Source organism: Macaca fascicularis, chromosome 14, assembly GCF_037993035.2.
Source record: "Macaca fascicularis isolate 582-1 chromosome 14, T2T-MFA8v1.1".
Classification (NCBI taxonomy): domain Eukaryota; kingdom Metazoa; phylum Chordata; class Mammalia; order Primates; family Cercopithecidae; genus Macaca; species Macaca fascicularis.
Window position 1 is genome coordinate 48,741,486 of NC_088388.1, and position 24,197 is coordinate 48,765,682.

Sequence of the window (24,197 nt, forward strand, 5' to 3'; positions counted from 1 at the left end):
CTCCTACTACAGGACTGACACAAAGTAGATGCTTAAGAGAAAGTTTTTAAATGAAAATATAAAGGAAGAGGGTGCTTACGTCAGAGGCACAGAGAACAGCATGGTGTTGGGAACAAGGGTGAGGGGTGAGGAAACCTTAGCTGAACTTGTGGGGTCCTTTCACTGCTCTGGGGCCCGTGAATGTCTTGTGTGGATGCTGCCTGCTCCCTACCGCTTTAGGACCAACAACTTTGTATGTCTGTTGTGTAGTAACAGAATGATTACACTGAGACGGCAGGGATGTAGTGGAGAACGAGTTTAATGATTGCAGGACGACAAGTGAGGAGACAGGAGGAGACCCTCAAATTTATATTTCTGTGGAGTTTTGGGCTGGAGTTTTTAAGGGGATTGTGGAGGATGAGGGGCTGGAAAACTGAAGACATTGACTGGTTGGGCATGGGGTGCAGTGGGGCGGGGGATGAAAAGCTCAGGATGTGGAAACTGCATTCTTTGGTGAGTCAGCTCTTCATGGGGTCCTTCAGACCAGCTGAGTCAGTAGTTTCATTAGTATGTAGGACGTGAAGGAATATTTCAAAGGAAGAACTTAACATTTTGTAATGTTTAAGTTGTCTATAAACATTACAGCCCAGGGTCTATATGATTCCAGGGTCTATAGTCCAAGGTCTATGTGATTCCAGAACAAGAGACACCAAATAACTATGAGGAAGCAGGTCAGAGAACAAGGTGACCTCATGATTCATACTGAGTGGACTATGAATCGGTTTATTTTTCTTTCTCATCTATCTTTTTAAAAATTAATTTTGGCCAGGCACAGTGGCTCACGCCTGTAATCCCAGCAATTTGGGAGGCCGAGGAAGGTGGATCACCTGAGGTCGGGAATTCGAGACCAGCCTGATCAACATGGAGAAACCCTGTCTCTACTAAAAATACAAAATTAGCCTGGCATGGTGGCACATGCCTGTAATCCCAGCTACTCGGAAGGCTGAGGAAGGAGAATCGCTTGAACCCGGGGGGCAGAGGTTGCAGTGAGCTGAGATCCTGCCACTGTACTCTAGCCTGGGCAACAAGAGCGAAACTCCGTCTGAAAAAAAAAATAATAATAATTAATTTTAGAGGTCCCACATGGTGGCTGACATCTATAATCCCAAAACTTTAGAAGGCTGAGGCGGGCAGATCGCTCGAGCTCAAGAATTTGAGAGCGGCCTGGGCAACATGGCAAAACCCCATCTCTTCAACAAATACAAAAATTAGCTGGACGTGGTGGCACCCACCTGTAGACCCAGCTACTCAGGAGGCTGAGGTGGGAGGATCACTTGAACTTAGGAGGCCGAGGCTGCAATGAGCCACGATCTTGCTGCTGCACTCTGACCTAGGCAACACAGTGAGACTGTCTCAAAAAAAATTTTTTTTTTTTTTGAGACGGAGTCTCGCTCTGTCGCCCAGGCTGGAGTGCAGTGGCCGGATCTCAGCTCACTGCAAGCTCCGCCTCCCGGGTTTACGCCATTCTCCTGCCTCAGCCTCCCGAGTAGCTGGGACTACAGGCGCCCGCCACCTCGCCCGGCTAATTTTTTGTATTTTTAGTAGAGACGGGGTTTCACCATGTTAGCCAGGATGGTCTCGATCTCCTGACCTTGTGATCCGCCCGTCTCGGCCTCCCAAAGTGCTGGGATTACAGGCTTGAGCCACCGCGCCCGGCCAAAAAATTTTTTTTAAAAATAAAACATATAGGGATAGTTTTACAACCACCATTGCATGTGGGAAAGGAGCGGGGCTAGCATCAAGGACCATGCTCCATGTTCTATCTTCAGACTGGAGTCATTGATTGTGTTCTATCTTCAGGTACCTGCAGTGTTCCTCCACTCTCAACCCTGCTTGCTTCAGAGCAGCTCTTGTCTTCCAGCATTTAAAGCATCCACTTCTCCACAATACTGAGAACGTCCTAGGGTGGGGACCATGGTGTATGGACCATTGAAGTGCTAGAATGTTGTAGTATCTACTACCAGATCTGTTTGACCCCAAAGGCCATGCTCTTCCATCATGCCATGCTATCTCCTTAAGAGTAAAGGAGAGAAACGAACTATTGGTTACCTGGAAGCTGAAAATTCTTGGGCATATGTTTGGTTGACTGAATCACATTTTGATTTATTTCTGAAGATGGACTATTTTGCATTCAAGTTGATGGCTTAGTGCCATGTACATCAGGAGCATCTAGTGTAAAACAAAGTCCTTCACGAGGGCCAATCAAGGGAAAGAGCCTCTGTACAAAAAGCTCCTATTATCACAGTTGATGGTGCTTTGTCCTGAGATAATTAGGTCAGAAAGGGCCCTGGACAGGTGTTGGAGTCTGGTCTATGTTCTATAACTAGCCATATGATATTTGGTCTTTAATGTTTCATTGCTAAAGAATGTTTCTGTTTGTCTAAGAGAGATACTCTCAAAAGAAACATTTGGTTATTTGTAATTTTCTAACACATTTTAAAATAATTTTTAATTTTGAGATAATTATAGACATAGGAATTTGCAAAGATTAATAGAGAATTCGGCCGGGCGCGGTGGCTCACGCCTGTAATCCCAGCACTTTGGGAGGCCGAGGCGGGCGGATCACAAGGTCAGGAGATCGAGACCATGGTGAAACCCCGTTTCTACTAAAAATAGAAAAAATTAGCTGGGCGCAGTGGCGGGCGCCTGTAGTCCCAGCTACTCGGGAGGCTGAGGCAGGAGAATGGCGTGAACCCGGGAGGCGGAGCTTGCAGTGAGCCGAGATTGCGCCACTGCGCTCCAGCCTGGGCGACAGAGCAAGACTCCGTCTCAAAAAAAAAAAAAAAAAAAAAAAAAAAAAATAGAGAAGTCTCTGTTTACCCTTCACTCGGTTTCTCCCAATGGTTACATCTCAATTAACTACAGAACAATATCAAAACCAGGAAACTGACATTGATACAATGTGTTTAAATACTTCTGTTATTTTATGTGTCAATTTGTGTGTAACTATGATTGCAGTCAAGATAAAGAATTATGGTCAGGTGCAGTGGCTCATGCCTGTAATCCCAGTACATTGGGAGGCCAAGGAGAGCAGATCACTTGATGCCAGGAATTCAAGACCAGCCTGGCCAACATGGTGAAAACCTGGCTGTACTAAAAATACAAAAAAAAAATAGCCAGGCGTGGTGGTGTGTGCCTGTAATCCCAGCTACTTGGGGGAGCTGAGACATGAGAATAGCTTAAACCTGTTGGTGGAGGTTGCAGTAAGCTGAGATTGTATCACTGTCTGGGTGACAGAAGGAGGCTCTGTCTCAAAAACAAAACAAAACACAAAACCCCACAAAAACACAGAATTATTTCATCACTACAAAGATCTCCCTCATGCTATTCCCTTATAGTTACATCCTCCCACTCCCCACCACCATCCCTAACTCCTGGCAACCACTAATAATCAGTTCTTCATTTCTACATTTAAAAAAGATGTATTTTGAGAACATTATAGACCTTTTCAGATTGGCTTTATAAATTTCTCAACATAATGTCTTGAGATCCATCCAAGTGGTATGTATCAATTCCTTTTCATTACTGAGTTGTATTCCATGTTATAGACATCTCACAGTTGTTTAACAATTTACCTATCATAGGACATTTGCTTATTTCCAGTTTTTGCCTATTATAAGTAAAGCTGCTGTGAATAATTATGTACAAGTTTTTAAAAAATGTTTTATTTTTTCTGGGATAAATGCCTAGGAGTGTGAATGCTGGGTTATATAGTAAGTGTTTAGTTTTTGGCCGGGCGCAGTGGCTTGCACCTGTAATCCCAGAACTTTGGGAGGCTGAGGTGGGTGAATCATTTGAGGTCAGGAATTCAAGACCAGCCTGGCCAACATAGTAAAACCCTGACTCTGCTAAAAATACAAAAATTAGCTGGGCTTGGTGGCAAATGCCTGTAATCCCAGCTACTCGGGAGGCTGAGGCAGGAGAATTGCTTGAACCCAGGAGACAGAGGTTGCAGTGAGCTGAGATTGTGCCACTGCACTCCAGCCTGGGTGACAGAATGAGACTGGCTCAAAAAAGAGTTTACTTTTTAAAGAAACTGCCAAACTATTTTTCAGAGTGGCTGTATCATTTTACATCCCACTAGCAATGTATGAGACATAGAGTTTCTTTGCATACTGTTTTTTTTTTTTTTTTTTGAGACGGAGTCTCGCTCTGTCGCCCAAGCTGGAGTGCAGTGGCCGGATCTCAGCTCACTGCAAGCTCCGCCGCCCAAGTTTACGCCATTCTCCTGCCTCAGCCTCCCGAGTAGCTGGGACTACAGGCGCCTGCCACCTCGCCTGGCTAGTTTTTTGTATTTTTTAGTAGAGACGGGGTTTCACCGTGTTGGCCAGGATGGTCTTGATCTCCTGACCTCGTGATCCGCCCGTCTCGGCCTCCCAAAGTGCTGGGATTACAGGCTTGAGCCACCGCGCCCGGCCCTGCATACTGTTTTGTCATTATTTTTTATTTTACTTTCTAACATATAATTTTGAAAATCAGTGATAGGCATTGAGTTTTATTGATTACATATTTTGGCACTTATTGAGATAATTTCAGGGTATCTCTTGTTGGACCTATTAATGAACTGTATTATTCTATGTATCTATATGTATATGCTTTAAATGATAAAAAGATCAAACAATATGAAAGGGGAAACAAGGTAAAGTAAATCTCCTACCATTCCTATTACAGTTTCCTTCCTCAGAGGCAATCACTTTACATCATTCTTGACAGTGTAGGGACTCTATCTGTATATTAACAGTAGCATATCACATGCACAGTACTGCAGCCTGCCTTTTCACTTTATTTTTTACTTGTTTATTTATTTATTTAGAGATGGTGTCTTGCTCTGTCACCCAGAATACAGTGTAGTGGCCCAATCATGGCTCACTGAAGCCTCAACTTCCAGGGCTCAAGTGATCCTCCCACTTCAGCCTCTCAAGTAGCTGGAACTATAGGTATGTGCCACCATGCCTGGCTAATGTATCTTTTGTAGAGATGGGGTTTTGCCATGTTGCCCAGGCTGGTCTTGAATTCCTGGACTCAAGCCATCCTCATGTCTCAGCCTCCCAAATTACTGGGATTACAGGCATGAGCCACTGCAACTGGCCCATTTAATATCTTACAGACCATTCTATATCAGTACGTAGGGATCTAGCTCATGCTTTTTAACAGCTGCATAGCATTCTTTTTTGCTGCTGCTGTTGTTGTTGAGGAATGTGCCAGTTTAATCAACCATTCTTTTTTTGATAAACATTAAGGTTATCTCCAGTTCTTTGTAATTACTGACAATGCTGCAGTGAATAGTACACTGGAATTTGTGCCCCATGTGAGCACTAATGTAGGATAGATTTCTGACATGAAATTGCTAGGTCAAAGACATTCAGGTTGGAACAGCTGTGCCAAATTGCCTTCAAAGAGGCTCAAACATTTTAAAGTCCCATCAACAATGAACAAGAACGTCTTTCTCTACAATATCTTTTCTTTCTTTCTTTTTTGAGACAGAGTCTCACTCTGTGGCCCAGGCTGGAGTGCAGTGATCTCAGCTCACTGAAACCTCCACCTCTTGGGTTCACGTGATTCTCCTGCCTCAGCCTCCCGAGTAGCTGGGATTACAGGCATGCGCCACCATGCCCAATTAATTTTTGTGTTTTTAGTAGAGACAAGGTTGCACTATGTTGGCCAGGTTGGTCTCGAACTCCTGATCGCAAGCGATCCACCCACCTTGGCCTCCCACAGTGCTGGGATTACAGGTGTGAGCCACCATGCCCAGCCAATATCTTTTCTAATCTGTGTATCTTTTCCAATCTGACATCTAAAAAAACAGTATTTCACCTTAATCTTAAGTTTCAGTTCTCCTATTATGAGGTGGCTCAGTATCTTTCCATTTGCTCAAAAGCTATCTGTATTACTTTTCTATTAACTGTGTGCTCATATCCTTTGCCCATTTATTATTTAAAATCAATGTTTAGCTAGGAAAATACACCACTTTCCTGTTTTCATTTGCTCAACAACCTCCTCAGAGGCAGGAGGCTCCCTCAGACAGGTGTCCCTCGTCCTTCTCAAACAGCTCCCTCTTCTAACTCATAAATGCCTCCTTCCCCAACACCACTGTCTGTTCCCAAGGAAGGGCCCCTTTATGGTCTCCTCAACATCTCACACTCCTCCCAAAATTATGTGCATGCTCTCCCATCCCTCCCCTCTGGAGTGCTCTTTTCCCAGTCAAACCTAACCAGTCCTTCAGGGTCCAGCCTAATTCCACCTGTCTGGGCACCTTTCTGAATAACTAGTGCTCACATTGCATACAGTCTCACTTTCAGGTGCGCCTCCTCCCATCAATCACAGCCTATGTCCCTGGAAGGCTGGGCCTGACAACAGCCAGAGCCCAGATGCTGCTCTATCTTTGCTCAGTGTGTGTGTGTGTGCGTGCGTGTGTGTGTGTATGGCCGGGAGTCTGAGTGTGGAGTATGTTTCATTCACTTATCCTGCAGGTTTTTTTTTTTTTTTTTTTTTTTTTTTAGACAGAGTCTCGCTGTTGCCCAGGCTGCAGTGCAGCGGTGCGATCTCGGCTCACTGCAATCACTGCCTCCCTGGTTCAAGCGATTTTCCAGCCTCAGTCTCCTGAATAGCTGGGATTACAGGCGCCCACCACCACGCCCGGCTAGCTTTTGTATTTTTTTGGTAGAGACGGGGTTTCACCATGTTGGCCAAGCTGGACTAGAACCCCTGACCTCAAGTGATTCACCCGCCTCGACATCCCAGAGTGATGGGATTACAGGTGTGAGCCACCGCGCCCCACCCCATCCTGCAGTTATTGAATGCATAAAGCATACATGAGTCAGGCGCTGTTCCAGGCGTTGGAGACAAGGCAGTGTATGAGGTAGATCAAAGCCCCTTCTCTCATCCAGCTGACATGTTGGAACTAATATATAACAAACAAGACAAACACAAATAAGAATATCAATTAAAGGCAAACCAGTAATGAAATAGCGAGGGAAGAAGGGAAAGGATTTTCTTTGCAGAGGGCTCGGGGAGGGCTCCCCGAGAAGATAAGACAGTAGTAAAGACCCGAATATGAGAGGGTACTGCCACTGCAAAGAGCTTTGCAAGGCCCCACCAGAGGCCTCGCCTGGACGCCGCTCTTCTAGAGATGGACGTGCTGCCGAGCCCTCAACACCCCTTCTCTCTGTTACTTAACAGGACCTGAAGGCAAGAGCCTGCAATCCCTGCAACCTCAGGAGTGTGTGGGGGTAACCCTGCTCCCTCCAGTTTCACATCCCAGCTGAAAACTTGGGAAAATGAAATCGTGCTTGGCCTGCCATTGATAGATCACCTACTATGTGCCAGGGTCCTGTTAAGCACTTTATGCGATTGTTACTTCATTTAATCTACACAACAATCCCGTGGAGACTCGATTAACCTTACAGGGGAAGAGACGGAGGCTGGGAATATGGCAGGAACCTGAGTGTTAACTTGGTTCACACACGAGCGGAGTTCCCGGGTCGGGAAGTTCTGTGGTGCGGGTCGGCCGGGGTTTACCGAGCGTTCGGGCGCGCGCCGTTTTCGGAGTTGGTCGGGTCCAACCGTGCGCCCCGAAGCTGCCAGGCGCGCCCGCCAGCGGCCCCCCGGGCAGCCTGGGTCTCCCGGCCTCGGGGGCAAAGGGGAGCGCCGGGACCAGCAGGCTGGGGGCGGGGAAGGCGTGAGGACAAAGGCCGCGGGCACCGCGCCGGGCCGGCCCGTGAGGCGGCGAACTCCGGTAGCCAGGACCCGGCCGGGCGGTCGCTCCCCGAGGAGCCCGCGCCTGCATGGAGCGCCCCGCGGCACAGCCGGGCCACGCGCAGGCCGAGCCCCCACCACCGCCTCCACCCCCGCCCGCGCCCCCGCCCCCGCCCCCTCCTCCCCACCCCGCGGCGGCTCCGCGCTCGGCGAACATGGCGGCGGCGACGGTCGGGCGGGACACTTTACCTGAGCACTGGTCCTACGGGGTGTGCCGGGACGGCCGTGTCTTCTTCATCAAGTGCGGCGCGAGGACGCGGGGACGCGGGTGGGGGCGCGGAGGTGGGGGCGCGGAGGTAGGGGCGCGGGGCGGGGGCAGGGCGGGCGCCCCACGGGCTGTGGCGGCGCTAACAGGTGCACCTCTCTGCCCGCAGTGACCAGCTCCGCCGCACGACCTGGCTGCACCCGCGCACCGGGGAGCCCGTCAACTCGGGCCACATGATCCGCTCAGGTGGGCGCCGGGCCGGCGGGTGGGGGGCGCGCGCCGCGGCTGCCCAAGTTTGACCGGACTTTTCTGGCGTTTCCGCAGACCTGCCCCGCGGCTGGGAGGAGGGCTTCACGGAGGAGGGCGCCAGCTACTTCATCGAGTGAGTGAGTGGGGCCGCCGCGCTCGCACCTGTGCTGCGAGGGTCCCTCCAGGTTCCCGCCGGGCGCCCCGCCCTCCCTCTGCTCCCGCCGGCCCGGGCTCGTTGGCGCGCGCTGCGCCGCGGCCGCACTCAGGGTTTTGTGTGCCGGAGTTGTTTGGCGGCCTCAGAGAGGGAGGCGGTGGGGGCCGCATCTACGGTGGGGACCTGGGCGGAGGGGGGAAGGGGCCGCAGACTCTGCGCCCTGGACCTTGCAATCCGGCTGCATTCGGGTGCTGGTGTGAGGGCTGGGCACGCCTGCCCTCTGGGGTCTTGGGCTGCGCCCCGCCGGGAGAGGCGGGTGCCGGGACCGGGATGGGCTCGGGTTGGGGGAGTAGAACGAGGAGTTCTGTCCTGGTGTGGGCTTCCTTCGGGGTTGGAGTGGGGAGAGGGAGAGACTAGGGGAATCTCGCTTAGGAGGACCCCCTTCTCCGGCCACAGTCTCTGGGATGGTTGCGGAGAGTCGGAACCTCGCCCCCGGCCTCCATCCACTGCGCGGGCCTGCGGGGAGGGAGGGGGTGGGGAGGGGAACTGGTCAACCAATGACGTTCCTCGAGCGCTCCGCGTCTCTTCGGCCGGAGCTGAACCGGGCTATCGCTGGTCCCTGGGTTAGTCCAGGGGCAGCTTTTCCGCAAAAACCCCGGAGCGTTGGCGCACCAGCCAGGTTACTCTGGGTCTGTAGGATCAGTCCATGTCTGATTGGGACGCAGTAAGTGAAGGCGCGGGTCAGGCTCCTATGCCAGTACAGGCTTTGCTTTCCCACTCCGGCGGCAGCCTGTGTTGCAGCGTGTTTCCCTCTGCCTGCTGAGCTCCGGGAGACCAGAAACTGCCTTTGACCTCTTGCCCCAGTGCCCGACAGAGAGTAGGCACTCGGTAAATGTTTGTTCACTGAATGAATCAACTCGCTAAAGGTCTGGATGGTGGTCTGACTAGTACTGGGTGTACTTCGGCGACTATGAGTCAGAACTACTACTGTTAGGAGTAAAGCGGCTTATTTCAAGAAAACCCCGGAACCTCCTTTTCTGGTTTGGGTTCTTGCACAATAGTTGAAAATACTAATGGGTGAGATTTACAGACCTGAGGATAGGGCCTTGCTGCGGTTCTGTTGCCCTGCCTCGTATGTGTGTGTGTGAAGTTGGGGAGTTGGCTGGGGCCATCAGAATCTTGCTATCAGTGGGCCTCTCTGGCTCATAACTGCATCAGTTGATATTATTACAATTATCCTGTGTGCCACACGTTCACACGTTGTTCTAGGCATTGGGAACAAAAAACAGACAAAGTGCTCATGGAGCTTGCAATCTAATAGGAGAGGGAAGGGAGTAGAAAATAAGTAAAAAACACGAATAATAATATCAGATCGTGGTTACTACTGTGCAGAAAGTTAAAATAAGGTGATGTGACATGGAGTGACTGGGTGGCTTGGTTGTACTGGGAGATCGGGATGGTGTTTCTGAATAGGCAACGTTTAAAGTAAAATTTGAATGACAAGAAGGAGACATCATGTGATGATGAGTTGGCCAAGCATTTCGGGAAGAGCGAACAGCCAGGGCAAGGGCTTAAGGCAGAAAAGAGCTTGGAGTTTAAGGAGCAGGAAGGCCAAGTAGCTGGAATGTGGTGCACAAGGGAGAAAGTGGCATGAGGAGAGGTCACAGGTAGGAGAGAGGTAAGTGCTGCAAAGCTTTGTGAGCCAGGGTGAGGAATTTTCTTACTTTATTCTAAGTCCAGTGAAACGTCATTGGAGGGTTTTGAGCAGGGAAGTGGCATGATTCGGTTTGTGTTTTTAGAACGATCACTGTGAGGAGATTGGATTGTAGGTGGCCACTGCAGGGGGAGGCAGGAGAGCAGCTGAGGCTGTTGCCCTTGTCCATGCAGGAGTTAGCAGTGGCTTGCCTGAGGGTGGTAGCACAGTAGTGGTCACATTCAGGCTATGTTTAGGAAGTAGGCTCTTCATGCCTTCATGATGGACTGAATAAAGTCTGTGAGAGAAAGAGAAGAGGCAAAGATGACTCCTCAGGGCTCGAGCACCTGAGTGGATAGCATTCATATTGTTGAGATGGGAAGAGCCGGTTTGGGGTGGAGGAGAATCATGAGATCTTGTTTTGCCATCTTACATTTGAGATATGAGTATGTCAGAGAGTGTGATCTGAAGCTTGGTGGGGAGAGAGGATGGAAGAGACCCACTGGGCATAATATATGTTATTCGAGACCATGGGATTAGATGAAATCCCCTCGGAAGAGAGTACAGACAGAAGACCGATGTTCTGAGCCTTTGGGTGGTCAAAGCAGTGTTTAGAGGGGAGAGAGGTGAAGCCAGCAAGGAGACTGAAAAGGACTGAGAAGGTGGGAGAAACCCCAGGAGAATGCAGGGTCACAGAAGTCTTAAAGGACAAAAGCTGACTGGAGTAGGTGGAAGATAAAATACGGGGTGAAGACAGGGAGTCAGTTAGGCAAATCTTCCAGGTAGTTTTGTTGCAAAGTGGCGTTGAGACATTAGCTGGTAACTGGAGAGGATGTGGGTTTGAGGGAGGGTTTTCCTTTCTTTTTTTTAGTGGAAGATTGTACAGCATGTTTTGTTTTGATGGGAATGATCCCATGGAGAGGGAGAAGTCGATGCTGCAGGAAAGAGAGTGGGCAGTTGCTGGAGCAGTGTTTTTAAGAAGGTAAGAGGGATGGGATCCATGGCTCGCATCTCACTGGCCTCACCCAGGGGCAGGGCCCATCATTCATTTGACAGGAGGAAGGGCTGCAAGTGTTCCAAAGTACCAGGTACAACCTTGGACTGGGTGTGTGAGGCCATGTGTGGGACTGTGGAGGCTGGAGCACAGCCTTCCACACCTTTGCTGACTCTTCCATGGTAACTTGTCTGTGAGGTCCCTAATGATTTTCCTACAGTGAGCTCCCATGCCCCCAGGGCCTTGGATCTTCCAGGCCTAGGGAAAGCAATGTGTGACAGTGTTCCCTACCCTCAAAGGCAGGGCCCTGTGGCAGATGATTGTACTTTGGACCTCCTTCTGTAACAATTTTTTGAGAGACTTAAGGGTTTTGGGAGTAATTGTTCTCTCCCTCATCCCCCGCCCCCCACATAAAAAAATGTTTTCCTGACAAATGTTTGTCTGATTTCTTAGCTTTGCCGTGAGCATTTCTGAATGTTTGATTTTTGTGTTGAGGGCAGGAGCCTCCTGTAACTGGCTCATAGAGTGAGAGGGACAAAGCATTGACACAGCTGATTTTATTTTTCCTAATGGATCCTTGCACAGGAAAGTTGTGTGAGTTTTTACAGGATGTATTCAGTTGTTCCTCATATTTAGCAGATTAAAAAATTTTAATTTTTGAAAAAATTGTAAGAAACAGAATCTTCCTCTGTCTCCTAGTCTGGAATACAGTGGTGCAGTCATAGCTCACTGCAGCCTTGAACTCCTGGGGCCAAGTGATCCTCTCACTTCAGCCTCCCAAGTAGCTGGAACTACAGATGCAGGCCACCATGACTGGCCAGCAAATGTTTTAATACTCTCCAGAGTCCATTTCTTTTCTTTCTTTCTGTCTTTTTTTTTTTTTAAAGACAGCATTGCTCTGTCACCCAGGCTGTAGTGCAGTGGCATGATCTCAGCTCACTGCAACCTCTGCCTCTTGGGTTCAAGTGAGTCTCATGCCTCGGCCACCCCCAAAGTAGCTGGGACTACAGGTGTGCACCACCATGACTGGCTAATTTTTGCATTTTTAGTAGAGACGGGGTTTCACCATGTTGGCCAGGCTAGTCTCAAACTCCTGACCTCAAGTGATCCGCCTGCCTCAGCCTCCCAAAGTGCTGGGATTATAGGCATGAGTCACTGCACCTAGCCTCAGAATCCCTTTCTTGAAGCAGAAAAGCTTGAGCTTAGGCAGGTGAATTTTAGTTTTGATTTCTGTACTTTTTGTTCAGTTTTGCATTAATGAGGGACAAAATATATAAGAAATCTACTGCTGATTCTCCCAGTTCTAGACTAAAGGATGTTGATAGCCCCTTTAAAAAGATTTTTTTGGCTGGGTATAGTGGCTCATGCCTGCAGTTCCAGCACTTTGGGAGGCAGAGGCAAGGGGATCACTTGAGGCCAGGAGTTTAGGATCAGCCTGGGCAACACAGAGAGACCTCATCTGTACAAAAAATGAAAAAATTAACGGTGGTATGCTCGTGTAATCCTAGCAACTTGAGAGGCTTAAGTGTGAGGATTGCTTGAGCCCAGAAGTCTGAGGTTACCATGAGCTATGATTGTGATACTGTACTCCAGCCTGGATGACAGAGTGAGACCCTGTCTCTAAATAAATAAGTAAATAAATGACTTTTTGTACTCCAGCACTTCTCTACTATGAATCCCTCAGCTGGGTAGCAAGGTATAATAGTAATTTTGATAATAGTGTCATTAACAGAAGTAGCAATAATAGTAGTGATAATTATGTAACAGCCTAATCTTTTTGAGTCTTTGAAAAATGGTAGGAACTGTTCTGTAACTATCATTGATTTAATTCTCACAATAGTTTGATGAGGTAGCAACTATTACTAGTTCCGTTTTACAGACATAGAATCTTGCAGTAATCCTGGACATTCCTAGAGCAGATGGTTTTTTCCTTGTGTCTTTTCTTATTTGATCTTTGTAACAGCCCCTGGAGGCAGGAGGGGAGGAATCATCCCCATTCTTCAGATGATGAAACTCAGGTCCATGAAGGTTCAGTGATTTTGCTGAAGTGTTTGAGCTGAGACTAGAATATAAGTCTTCAGTCCCTCGTGTGATAGCCACAGTAGTAGTGGTGGCTCCCACCCCAGGCCATGCATCTTGAAGGAGATGGATGCCCATATGCCATTGCTCTGAGTTAGGCTTCCCCAAGGCTCATGGGGCCAGACCCCATCTTTGCTTTTTCTGGGGACTGAGGTACTTTGGAAGGGCAGTATCCCTTGCTCTCCTATGCTGATTAGTGGTGGTACATGTCTCTGATTAGTAAGAAATTGAAGACATTGATTATTAGTAAATACAATTTGGCAGACACAGCTTTTTAAAACATGGGACCTATGAGGGAGAAGTTTCTAGAAGAGAACATGGGAGTTAGAGTATTACACTGGGCTGCTCTTCAGTGGTTTCATGGAACCTTGTGAACTGTGTTCCCCCTACAGCAGATGTTCAGTAGGTCGTGAGGCAATGAGGAGATGTCAGAGAAGAGGGGCTCAGCCACCTTGCCTGTGCCAAGGCTGTTCCTTGAAGGCAGGCATCTTATTCCCCACTTCTGAGACTTAGGCACCCAGCGCAGGGCTGGGAGCTGAGTAGGCACTTGATATATCTTGAGCAAGCAGTGTTTTAAAGAGACCCAGTGAGTTTTCTAGGTATTACAGGTCTTGGAAAACTCCTTACTGGGAAGGAGATTGGGGTGGAGGAGAATGAGTAAGGTGAAAGAAGCTCAACAGCCACAAACAGGCCTGTCAAGGCTGGTGCCTAGACCCAGGCTTCTTGGATACAGTCAGTTGCTGTTGAGAACAATGCTCAAAGCTGGCCAGTGGAGGCTCAGTGGCCTCCTTTGCGTCTTCATCTCATATCCTTATTGCTCTGCATCTGGGACTGGGACCTATTGGCTACTGGACTAGGCTATCTTCCTTCTCTGGCTGCTGGGCCCTTGGCATCCTCTGTGACTTGGCACAAGGGTACTGGCAGGAACCAGCTAATTGCTGCACAAGACCCTTTCTAGCTTCAAGTTTCTCAGTTTTAGCTTTGGGGTTGTGTGGAGCCACCTTGTGTAGGTACTGTCTCTTTGTGGGTACCTGTCCCTAAGTGAGGACAGCTAGACTCTGGGAAAGTCACTTTTGAGGCTTGCAGTAAGGCTAACTTTCCCCTCCCCTAGGACCTGAAGCACGTCCTAGCGACAGGACTGGCTACATAATTTGCAGAGCCTAAGTGTAAAATGAAAATGCAAGGCTCCTTATTCAAAAAGAAGGAAAAAGTATTAGCTTGGTGCAAATGTAATTGTGGTTAGTGCCATTACTTTTGATGGTAAAAACTGCAATTACTTTTGCACCAACTGAATATCTTTAGGCCGGGTGTGGTGGTTCACACCGGTAATCCCAGCACTTTGGCCAAAGTAGGAGGATTGCTTGAGCTCAGGAGTTTGAGACTAGCCTGGGCAACATGGTAAAACCCCATCTTTACAAAAAATACAAAACTTAGCCGGTGTGATGGCGCATGGCTATAGTCCCAGCTACTAGGGAGGCTGAGGTGGGAGGATCACTTGAGCCTGGGAAGCGGAGGTTGCCGTGAACTGAGCTCATGCCACTGCACTCCAGCCTGGGTGACAGAATGAGACTCTGTCTCAAAAAAATAAAAAATAAAAAATAAATCATCTTTAAAGATACTAAAATATAAAATTTTGTTATTCTGTAGTTTTTCCCTTGACGTCATTTTTTTAAAAAATTGCTATTTATGGGCATGGTGGTGGGCACCTGTAATCCCAGCTACTTGGGAGGCTGAGCCAGGAGGAACACTTGAACCCAGGAGGTGGAGGTTGCAGTGAGCCAAGATTGCGCCATTGCACTCCAGCCTAGGCAACAAGAGTAAAACTCTGTCTCAAAAAAATTTTTTTTTATTTTTGCTATTTAATGCCATTCTACATAAAGAAAAATTAAGTTTAAATTATTAGCATAAATGTTATAGTTACTTCTATTTTGTAGAATATAATGTTTTAAATGTGAATATCAGTGCATTTACCTCATATGCTATGCTAGGAATTGCCACCACCATGCCCCACTCCAAGATACCATAGAGCACAAGCACCTGTATCCATGCCCCCCGGGCAGTGGGGAGGAGCAGGGCGCCCAGGCAGGGCTAAGGGCTCCAGGAGGCTGGGAGTGGGCAGTTAAGAACCTGGCCCTCTGAGGCAGGGAGTGGGGACCAGGCATGAGTCCTTCAGAAGGTTGCCTCTGGAGATAATGCCAAGTATCGAGGGTGTGTGTTTTGTATTCAGCAACCCATTTTTTAATCTGAAATTAAAGGGAGTTGGAGAGTGAAGGATGAAACAAATGTGACAGATGTTCAGGTGGGGATCTTGTAGACACCAGGCCTAGAAGGCCTTTAGGAAAGCCAGTAAATACTGGATGGCTCAGGAGGCTGCCCTTAATTATGCCCTCACCCAGCTGACAGTCTTCTGGGCCACCCCTACAAAGGAGTCTGTCCTGTCGTCTATATTTTCCTCCCTAGATAAATGTTGAACTTCATGGTAGTGAAATTTATCTTGTAGAATGTCAAACCTGTTGATTCACTTATTTGTCATCTTCTTTTTTTTTTCTGTTTTTGTGACAGAGTCTTGCTCTGTCACCCAGGGTGGAGTGTAGTGGTGGGATCTCAGCTCACTGCAATCCCTGTCTCCCGGGTTCAAGTGATTCTTCCACCTCAGCCTCACGAGTAGCTGGGACTACAGGCGTGTGCCACCACTCCCGGCTATTTTTTGTATTTTTAGTGCAGATGGGGTTTCACCATGTTAGCCAAGCTGGTCTCAAACTCCTAACCTCAGGCAGTCCCCCTGCCTTGTCCTCCCAAAGTACTGGGATTACAGGCGTCAGCCCCCGTGCCCAGCCGTTTTTTTTTTTTTTTTTTTTTTTAATAGATGGAATTTCATTCTTGTTGCCCAGGCTGGAGTGCAATGGTGTGATCTCGGCTCACTGCAACCTCTGCCTCCCTCGTAGCTGGGATTACAGGCGTCCACCACCATGCCCAGGTAATTTAGTAGAGACGGGGTTTCACATGTTGGTCAGGCTAGTCTTGAACTCCTGACCTCAGGCTATCCACCCACCTTGGCTTCCCAAAGTGCTGGGATTACAGGCATGAGCCACCATGCCCAGTCTTATTTGTCATCTTTCTTATTGAGGTGTTGCTGGGAACAGCAGTCCCAGAAACTTTATTTCAAAACTGGGAGTAATAGGCCCACAAAGAATTTCTGGCAAACTAGCAGCTTACATATATATTAAAGTAGAAATTCTGAACCCCCTCATTGAAGGTTAAGAAAGGTTCTCCCAACCTGGCAAGTTTTGGCAAAATCCCATGCTTTATATTTCCCTTCCTGGTTGTGTTTTCAAGGGTAAAAACAGGTTCACAGATTTAAACGTTAGGTTCTGTGGGAAAGGAAAAACAGTGAGTGTTGTTTAGAAAGCAAAAGGAAGGATTAGGAGCCATAATTTGTACCACATCTCCAAAAAGAAACTTCTTTAAGAAAACCTCTTTAAGAAAAATGGTTGCTAGTTGCTTCTTAAGGCTCTTTACCCAAGAGAGGAGTGTGTTTTAGATACAGGACAGATGCTGTGTTGGGGAGAGGTGTTTTTTTTTGCCACCTCATGCGATGAGGGTGGGTGTATGTTTCTTGTGCCTTGATGGCACCCTCTCCATTCTCTCTCTCTCTCTCTCTCTTTTTTTTTTTGAGACAGAGGTTTGCTCTGTCACCTAGGCTGGACTGCAGTGGTGTGATCTCAGCTCACTGCAACCTCCGCCTCCTGGGTTCAAGCGATTCTCCTGCCTCAGCTTCCTGAGTAGCTGGGATTACAGACACCCACCACCATGTCTGGCTAATTTTTGTATCTTTAGGAGAGATGGGGTTTCACCATGTTGGCCAGGCTGATCTCAAACTCCTGACCTCAAGTAATCCCCCTCCTTGGCCTCCCGAAGTGCTGGGATTACAGGCGTGAGCCACCGTGCCCAGCCTCTATTCTCTTTTGATGTCTATGGGAGTAAGTTTGGTGCTTCCTAAATTGAGAACTTTGGAAAAAGATTAAGACAGCACTTTAAATAGAAACATGTGCAGGGGCACGGAGATGCCAGTTTACCCCCTGTTAAGTCTGAGGTGACAGAGGACTGTAGGAAGACTGCTTGTTGGCTTTTCAGCCTCAATATGTGGAATATTTGGCAATTCAGTGAAGTGCCTGCTCTTGTTTTCTATCTTCAGTGGACAGCACAGCGCAGGTTTGAATCTCTTTGCTCAGTGTAAGACAGCAGCATCTCAGTAAACTGGCAGGTGTCTTAAGTAAATATTGGCAGAGGGAAAAACACAGAGGAATATGGTTATATTTGCCTGTTGTTTTTAAATGGCTGTCAAAACATTTGCTTTTCAATTCTGAAATGAGAAATATTTTGAGTTAATGTTTTATCGTTTACAGAGTATTTCACGAACATTCTCTGGTTTGTCCCATAATTATAGCATTTTTTTAGTGTGGGAATTTGGGCTCAGAGGGTTAAAGTGACTTCTCTAAAGTTGTATACTGGGCTGGGCACAGTGGCTCACGCTTGTAATCCCAGCACTTCGGGAGGCCGAGGCGGGCAGATCACCTGAAGTCAGGAGTTCAAGACCAGCTTGGCCAATGTAGTGAAACAACATCTCTACTAAAAATACAAAAATTAGCCAGGTGTGGTGGTGTGTGCCTGTAATCCCAGCTACTTGGGAGGCTGAGGTAGGAGAATCACTTGAACCCAGGTGGCAGAGGTTATAGTGAGCTGAGATTGCACCATTGCACTCCAGCCTGGGCGACAAGAGTGAAACAATGTCTAAAAAAAAAAAAAGAGCTGGGCGCGGTGGCTCAAGCCTGTAATCCCAGCACTTTGGGAGGCCGAGACGGGCGGATCACGAGGTCAGGAGATCGAGACCATCCTGGCTAACACGGTGAAGCCCCATCTCTACTAAAAAAATACAAAAAAAAACTAGCCGGGCGAGGTGGCGAGTGCCTGTAGTCCCAGCTACTCGGGAGGCTGAGGCAGGAGAATGGTGTAAACCCGGGAGGCAGAGCTTGCAGTGAGCCGAGATCCGGCCACTGCACTCCAGCCTGGGTGACAGAGCGAGACTCCGTCTCAAAAAAAAAAAAAAAAAAAGAAAGAAAGAAAAGAAAAGAAAAAAAAAAGGTGTATACTGCATTAGCTGAGCTTCTTCAAAGTTCAAGGGAGAGGCCTGGACATATTGTTCCTCATATCCAGGCTTCTCAGACTTTTCAGCCTTAGGTCTAATGGCAGAAGAGAATGAAGGCCAACTCACCTAGGAGACTGGATGCAAGAAGTGCCATTAAATGTTGGTTCTGTCCAAAAATTCATTGACAGACTAAAATTGAGACTTTACCCTCTATTTAATTCATTATGGAATCCTTTCTCATATCTTCCTTTCAAATCAATACTTTGGCCAGATGCATCATGTTTATTGCTTTGTGTTCTAAACAGGAATGTGTACCGGCAGAGGAATGCCAGATCCCCCTGTTAAGTCTTAGGTGACAGAGGAGTGTGGGGAGACTCCTTGTTGGCTTTTCAGCCTCTCTGGGCCCTACATCTCCAAACAGGATGTACAGGAGGACTTAAGGAAAACATCAGCAGCTGTGGTAACGTTGGATTGTCTTTTGCTTGTACTGAGTTGTGAGTTGTGCTGGATCACTTCTCTCTCTCATTCAGCCTCCTCACACTCTTTGGGATACCGGCCTGGGCAGCAGGGCTGGTTTTTGTTGAAGCCCAAAGCACAACTAGGCAACTTCATCATGCAGAAAAATGTATGAAAAGAGATTTTGATGTGGGTGACAGCATGTGTAAAGAGACGGTAGCCAAGTGTGTGGACTTTGGAGTCAGACTACCTAAACTCTAATTCAGCTCCACCCTGTATAGCTCCCTAACCTTGGCAGGTTACCTACTCTCTTTAAGCGTTACTTCCTCACCAGTAAAATGGGGTTAAATGTGAGGATTATGTGAGTTAATTGATGGAAAGGGGTTAGCAAGTAGTAGTGCCACATTTACTGTTACATTGTAAATGCCCAATAAATGTGAGTTCCTCTTCTGTACATCTACACAGCTATGAGGCGGAGTGAAGACATGACTTCTGAGTCCTAACTGCATTCAGTGGCTGCAGAAGTCTGGTGCCCTTGAACTAGGATTGCCAGGGTCAGGGGCATGCAAACTGTAGAACTCAACTCACAAGTTGGTTTAGACCAATAAAAACTGCACAGCCTTGGGCTGGGCGCAGTGGCTTATGCCTGTAATCCCAGCACTTTGGGATACCAAAGTGAGTGGATCACCTGAGGTCCGGAGTTTGAGACCAGCCTGACCAACACGGAGAAACCTCATCTCTACTAAAAATACAAAATTAGCCGGGCGTGGTGGTGCATGCCTGTAATCTCAGCTACTCAGGAGACAGAGGCAGGATAATTGCTTGAACCCGGGAGGGGGAGGTTGCAGTGAGACGAGACCGCCCCATTGCACTACTCCAGTCTAGGCAACAAGAGCGAAACTCTGTCGCAAAAAAAAAAAAAAAAAAACAAAAAAAAAAACAAACAAACAAAAAAACAAACCCGACTATTCTGGTACTTAAAGGATACCCTTATTCTTGGAAATACACACTGAGGTTATTTGCTCTTAAGTAGTTAAGTTGTGCGATGTGGGGGAAAATTATGTTGGGGGGAAGGAGTGGATGACAGAGCAAATAGGGCAAAATATTAACAGTGGGTGAGTCTGAGTTAGGGGTGAAATCCTGAGAAAGAGGTAAAACCAGGTTTACCTCTTTCCTGGGCAGTTAGAAGGCTGCACAGATGTCTGCTGCTTAATCTGTGCAGCCACCTGGTTATCGGCTCTGACCACTAAAGGACAAATGCATTGTCTGGCACGTCTCAGGTCATAGGTGTCAACAATAATCTTCGTGGTGCTTTCTAGTTGAAAAATGCATTTGTTGTAGAGGCAGATATTTTGATTGTCCTCATTTTACAGATCAGGCATTTGAGGCTGGTGGGGGCAGGGAGTGGTGGTTAATAGATCTTTCCAAGGCCCCAGCATCACCGAGGCGTTTGAGACTTGAACTCAAGTCTTCTTGGCTCCAAATTCTATGCAGTTTCTACCATGGTACATGGTGCCCTGTGGCTCTCATCATCACTCTTTCTATTCCTTTTTTTTTTTTCTTTAAGAGTTGAGGTTTTGTTCTATTGCCCAGGCTGGGGTGCAGTGGTACCATCTCAGCTTACTGTAACCTCAAACTCCTGGGCTCAAGCAATCCCCCCGCCTCAGCCTCCTGAGTAGCTGGGACTACAGGTGTGCACTGCCATGCCCGGCTAACTCCCTGTCTACTGATTCCTCCCTCTAGGGTCTATCCCTCAAAAGTAGTTCTCTGCCTGCATCTTCCCTGATGACTGTGAGGCAGAAGCCCCCTTGGGCCTCCCTCAGAAAGACAGGGTAGAAGAGTGATGGGTGGTGGATAGTCCCCAGGCAGAACTGTGAGCCAGTCCCTGGTGCTCTGGGGGAGTGGACCTCCTCAAGCCGGAGAGGCACCCTCTCCCCCAACAGATGTCAGCTGACCTTAGCTTAGGGGCTGATGAGCTTCTTAAGCCTGCTTAGAGCCAGGCTGTCTCTTTCAGGTCCTGCCAGAAGAGCATTTCCAGCATCACAGCCAGTTTTCTCAGGGTTTCTCGGGCTTTTTTGCCAAGACAGAGCCTCGCCCTCTTGAGGTCTGACAGCTTGGAGTTCGTGTGCAGTCTCTTCCTGGGGCTGCTGGCTATGTCTTGTGACTTCCTGCATCACACTCTATGGTGCAGGGAAGGGGGACAGCATGCTTGGGGGATGGAGGGGCCAGAGATTCCATTCTAGCCCTGTACCAAGGCCCCTGGCTGCACAGCCTCCTGTGTTCTCTCCCACTGGGTGAGGTGGGAGATGAGATTGTCCTCTTCTCGCGAAGAGGGGAGCCAGAGCAATGGTTTAGGTTAATTCAATCACCTTTGCAACAATCATATCCTCTCCACTTGCAAATTGAGCTGTCTGTACCTGTCCACAGATGGAATGAGTTGACCATCTTGAGGGGTGGTGGGCACCTTATTGGGGCAGTTTAATTGGAGGCTGGATGGCTTTTGATCAAGGAATTATCTGTTCAGTCACCAGATTCCAATTAAGCAGCTACTCTATGCCAGATATTGGGTGCTGCGGAGAGAAGTGAAGCTCACTGTTTCTGCCCTCCAGCAGTGCCCAGTACAGGAGAGGAATGCTGGACAGTTCCAATATGGGTGCCTGGGGCTGGGGAGCTTCAGAGGGTGAATGAGGAAGGCCAGGCAGCCATGGAGCAGAGCAGTGAGTGGCCTGAAGCAGGAGAGGCCAATGCAGAAAATGTGAAGGAGCTGGGGATTAGGAGTGAGGTCCATGGTACCTGTGTGCCTGTTCGGGTCTCAAAGAGTTAGTTCTGAGTTAAGGAGTAGGGACAGACCTTGGATAAAATCCTTCAAGTAGCTTGGCTTCAGGTGCGTGGTATATGGGAGCTATGCCCTAAGGGGCTCCCTGAATTCCTTTGTCTATAGGGTGGTGCCACATAGTGTTTACAAAACATGGATTCTGGGATCAGAGTGCCTGGGTTGAAATCCTCACTCTGCTTTTAGCTTGGGCTGGTCACTTGAATCTGTCTGTGTCTTTAGATGTTTCTTCATCTGTAAGATGGGGACAATGACTGTACCTATCAACTTAGAACAGTATCTGGCAAATTGTACATACTATATAGGAATTAGCTATTATCACTGCTACTCCTATAAAGGAAGCCCCTTCCTAAAGTGAAATGTGGCCTGGTTGACAGAAGAGCTGTGGTTGGTTCTCTTTGGGGAGATCGCCTAAGGTCAGGGTAGCCAGAGGGAGGAAGAACTGTGCTTTCTTGTTGAGACTTGTCTTTAAAAGGAAACTTGGCAGTAAATGGTTGGTGCTAAATATCAAAGAAACTGTTTCTCATCTCGGAAGCCCTGTGTGGCTGTGTCCAACCAGAGAGAAGATGAACAGGATTCTGGAGGGGTGTCATGGCTCACGCCTGTAATCCCAGCACTTTGGGAGGCTGAGGCAGGTGGATCACTTTAGGTCAAGAGTTCAAGACCAGCCTGTCCAATATGGTGAAATCCCGTCTCCACTAAAAATACAAAAACAAAAAAAATTAGTTGGGTATGGTGATGCACGCCTGTAATTCCAGCCACTCGGGAGGCTGAGGCATGAGAATCATGTGAACCTGGGAGGCAGAGGTTACAGTGAGCTGAGATTCCACCACTGCACTTCAGTCTGGGTGACAGAGTGAGACTCTGTCTCAAAAAACAAAACAAAACAAAAACAGGTTTCTTTATGTACCATTGATTGACACATTTGATTTACATTCCCTGTCTATATCCCCCCTCCAGTGGAGAGGATTCCCACATGTTAGTATTAGGGTTTGCATCTGGTTCTTTTGTGGAGAGACAGTAACCCTGGTATCTATGTTAGAGGATTGGTAAGGGGCAGTGAGGGTAGAAATGAATTAGAGCTTCTGTGGGGTGGGGCTGGGAGTCAGCATTTATTACAAGCTCCACAGGTGATTCTTACGGACGCTGAAAGTAGAAGCATCTCTGAGCTTCAGCTTTCCCATCTCTAGAATAATGAAACTATTTTTCTCCCTAGTGTTATTTAAGAATGAAATGTGATAGCCTGTCTGAAGCTCCTACCATGCTATTCAGCACATGGTAGGTGCTCAGGCATTGTGAGTCTCTTTCCTTATAGAAGAACATCTGTCCAAAGTCATTGGGTTAAACTGTGTGAAAGGCCTCGAGCGAGTATCAGTGGGGTACAGCTGTCTGAATGTCCATCCCGTTACCCAAGGTGGAGCCTGGGGAGCCTCTGGTTTTCTCAGTGGAAGGTGGGAATGTGCTGCCTTCACCTCTGCTGAGATGATGCTGTCAGTCCCAGTGGGAAGTGGTGGGAATGAGCTTGGGGGTGACCACTGAATGGGGCCTATGTCTGCCTGGGGGTAGGTGTGTAGCTCCACATCTTGGAACCCCATGACCACTTAGAGATCCTGCAGGTGGAGGAGGGCCTGGGGTGACAGATTGTTCTGAGTGATTGACATTGATAACCAGAGAAGGCAAGTAGAAGGCAATTAAGCTGAGAAATGGGAAGGCTTCCTCTGTGTGGGAGAATACATATGTCCCGGCAGACAGTGGCAATGATGAGCAAGTCATGGAGATGTCTGGCATTGCAGTTGTCCCTGAGCTGGTCCTGGGGGAATGGGACAGGGCCAGGATTGTGACTCAGTTGCCATGAAGAACTCCCCAGCTCCCTGGGGACAGTGTCAGGCACAGAGACAGTGCTTAGCCAAACAGGTGTGGGTTGGTTGATTTGACATTTGCCATTACCCTCCTCAAACTGCAGATATGCAAGGATAGAGGGCTGGTTGGAGTAGGGAATGAGTGGGGAATTGTATGGTGTGGCTGGGAGGAGGGGGATAAGTCAGTGGTCAGAGTCCCAGGGAAGAGAAATGATTTCCTACCTACCAAAGAAAGCGTTTGGGAAGATTTGTTTTTCAACACATTTTGACCTGGGGATTTAAAAAATATGGTTGAATGCTGTGAAGCTAAATATCTATAATAACTGTACCCCTTAATGCATTTCTAGATGCAATTGGTGGTGCTTGACATTATATCCACTTATGGAGCCTTCGAATAATTTTTTTTTTTAGCTTTGGTGTGTGGGTGGGAGCTGAAGAGAGCTCAGTCGGTTTTTGTTCAACTTTTTCCAACCTTTCTCACCTGACAATGCATAGATGTGTTTGTGTGTTTGGCACCCGATGGTTTTGAAAATTCCGAGGGGATATTCATTTTTTTGGGGAAAGGAAAGTAATTGGCTTCCTGTTCTGTGGATACATAGATGTTTAAATTAGAACCCAAAGTACACTCTTTATTCCAAAAGCTGCATGTGTCTGAGGAGCCTAGTGACATACGGTGTGAAAATGGTGGGGTAATCTTGCCAGGCCTTTCAAGGCTGCTCCTTGAGGAAGGAGGTC

At 47.9% G+C, this 24,197-nt stretch overlaps 1 protein-coding gene and 1 long non-coding RNA gene across 38 annotated transcripts in view; one reads left to right on the forward strand and one right to left on the reverse strand.

The window, feature by feature from the left end:
- Positions 1–280: 280 nt before the first annotated feature.
- Positions 281–8,052, reverse strand: LOC123568614 (uncharacterized). The gene is made up of 3 exons (XR_006692022.3): positions 7,984–8,052; positions 6,852–6,940; positions 281–1,081 (listed from the first exon to the last, which is right to left on the reverse strand). It is a non-coding gene; the product is annotated as an uncharacterized lncRNA (long non-coding RNA).
- The window catches only part of PLEKHA7 (pleckstrin homology domain containing A7), a 239,888-nt gene continuing 223,616 nt past the window's right edge, over positions 7,926–24,197 (forward strand). For 23 of the 37 annotated variants that reach the window (XM_065528439.1, XM_065528441.1, XM_065528448.1 and 20 more), the window contains exons 1-4: positions 7,926–8,035; positions 8,169–8,245; positions 8,324–8,381; positions 10,967–11,077. In XM_065528439.1, the coding sequence (XP_065384511.1) occupies positions 7,950–8,035; positions 8,169–8,245; positions 8,324–8,381; positions 10,967–11,077 (332 nt within the window). In that variant the 5' untranslated portion in view covers positions 7,926–7,949. Of the gene's footprint in view, positions 8,077–8,168; positions 8,246–8,323; positions 8,382–9,028; positions 9,291–9,962; positions 10,081–10,966; positions 11,078–24,197 lie in introns of those variants that run through there. The other 14 variants (XM_065528443.1, XM_074014147.1, XM_074014148.1 and 11 more) reach the window with 4 other exon arrangements.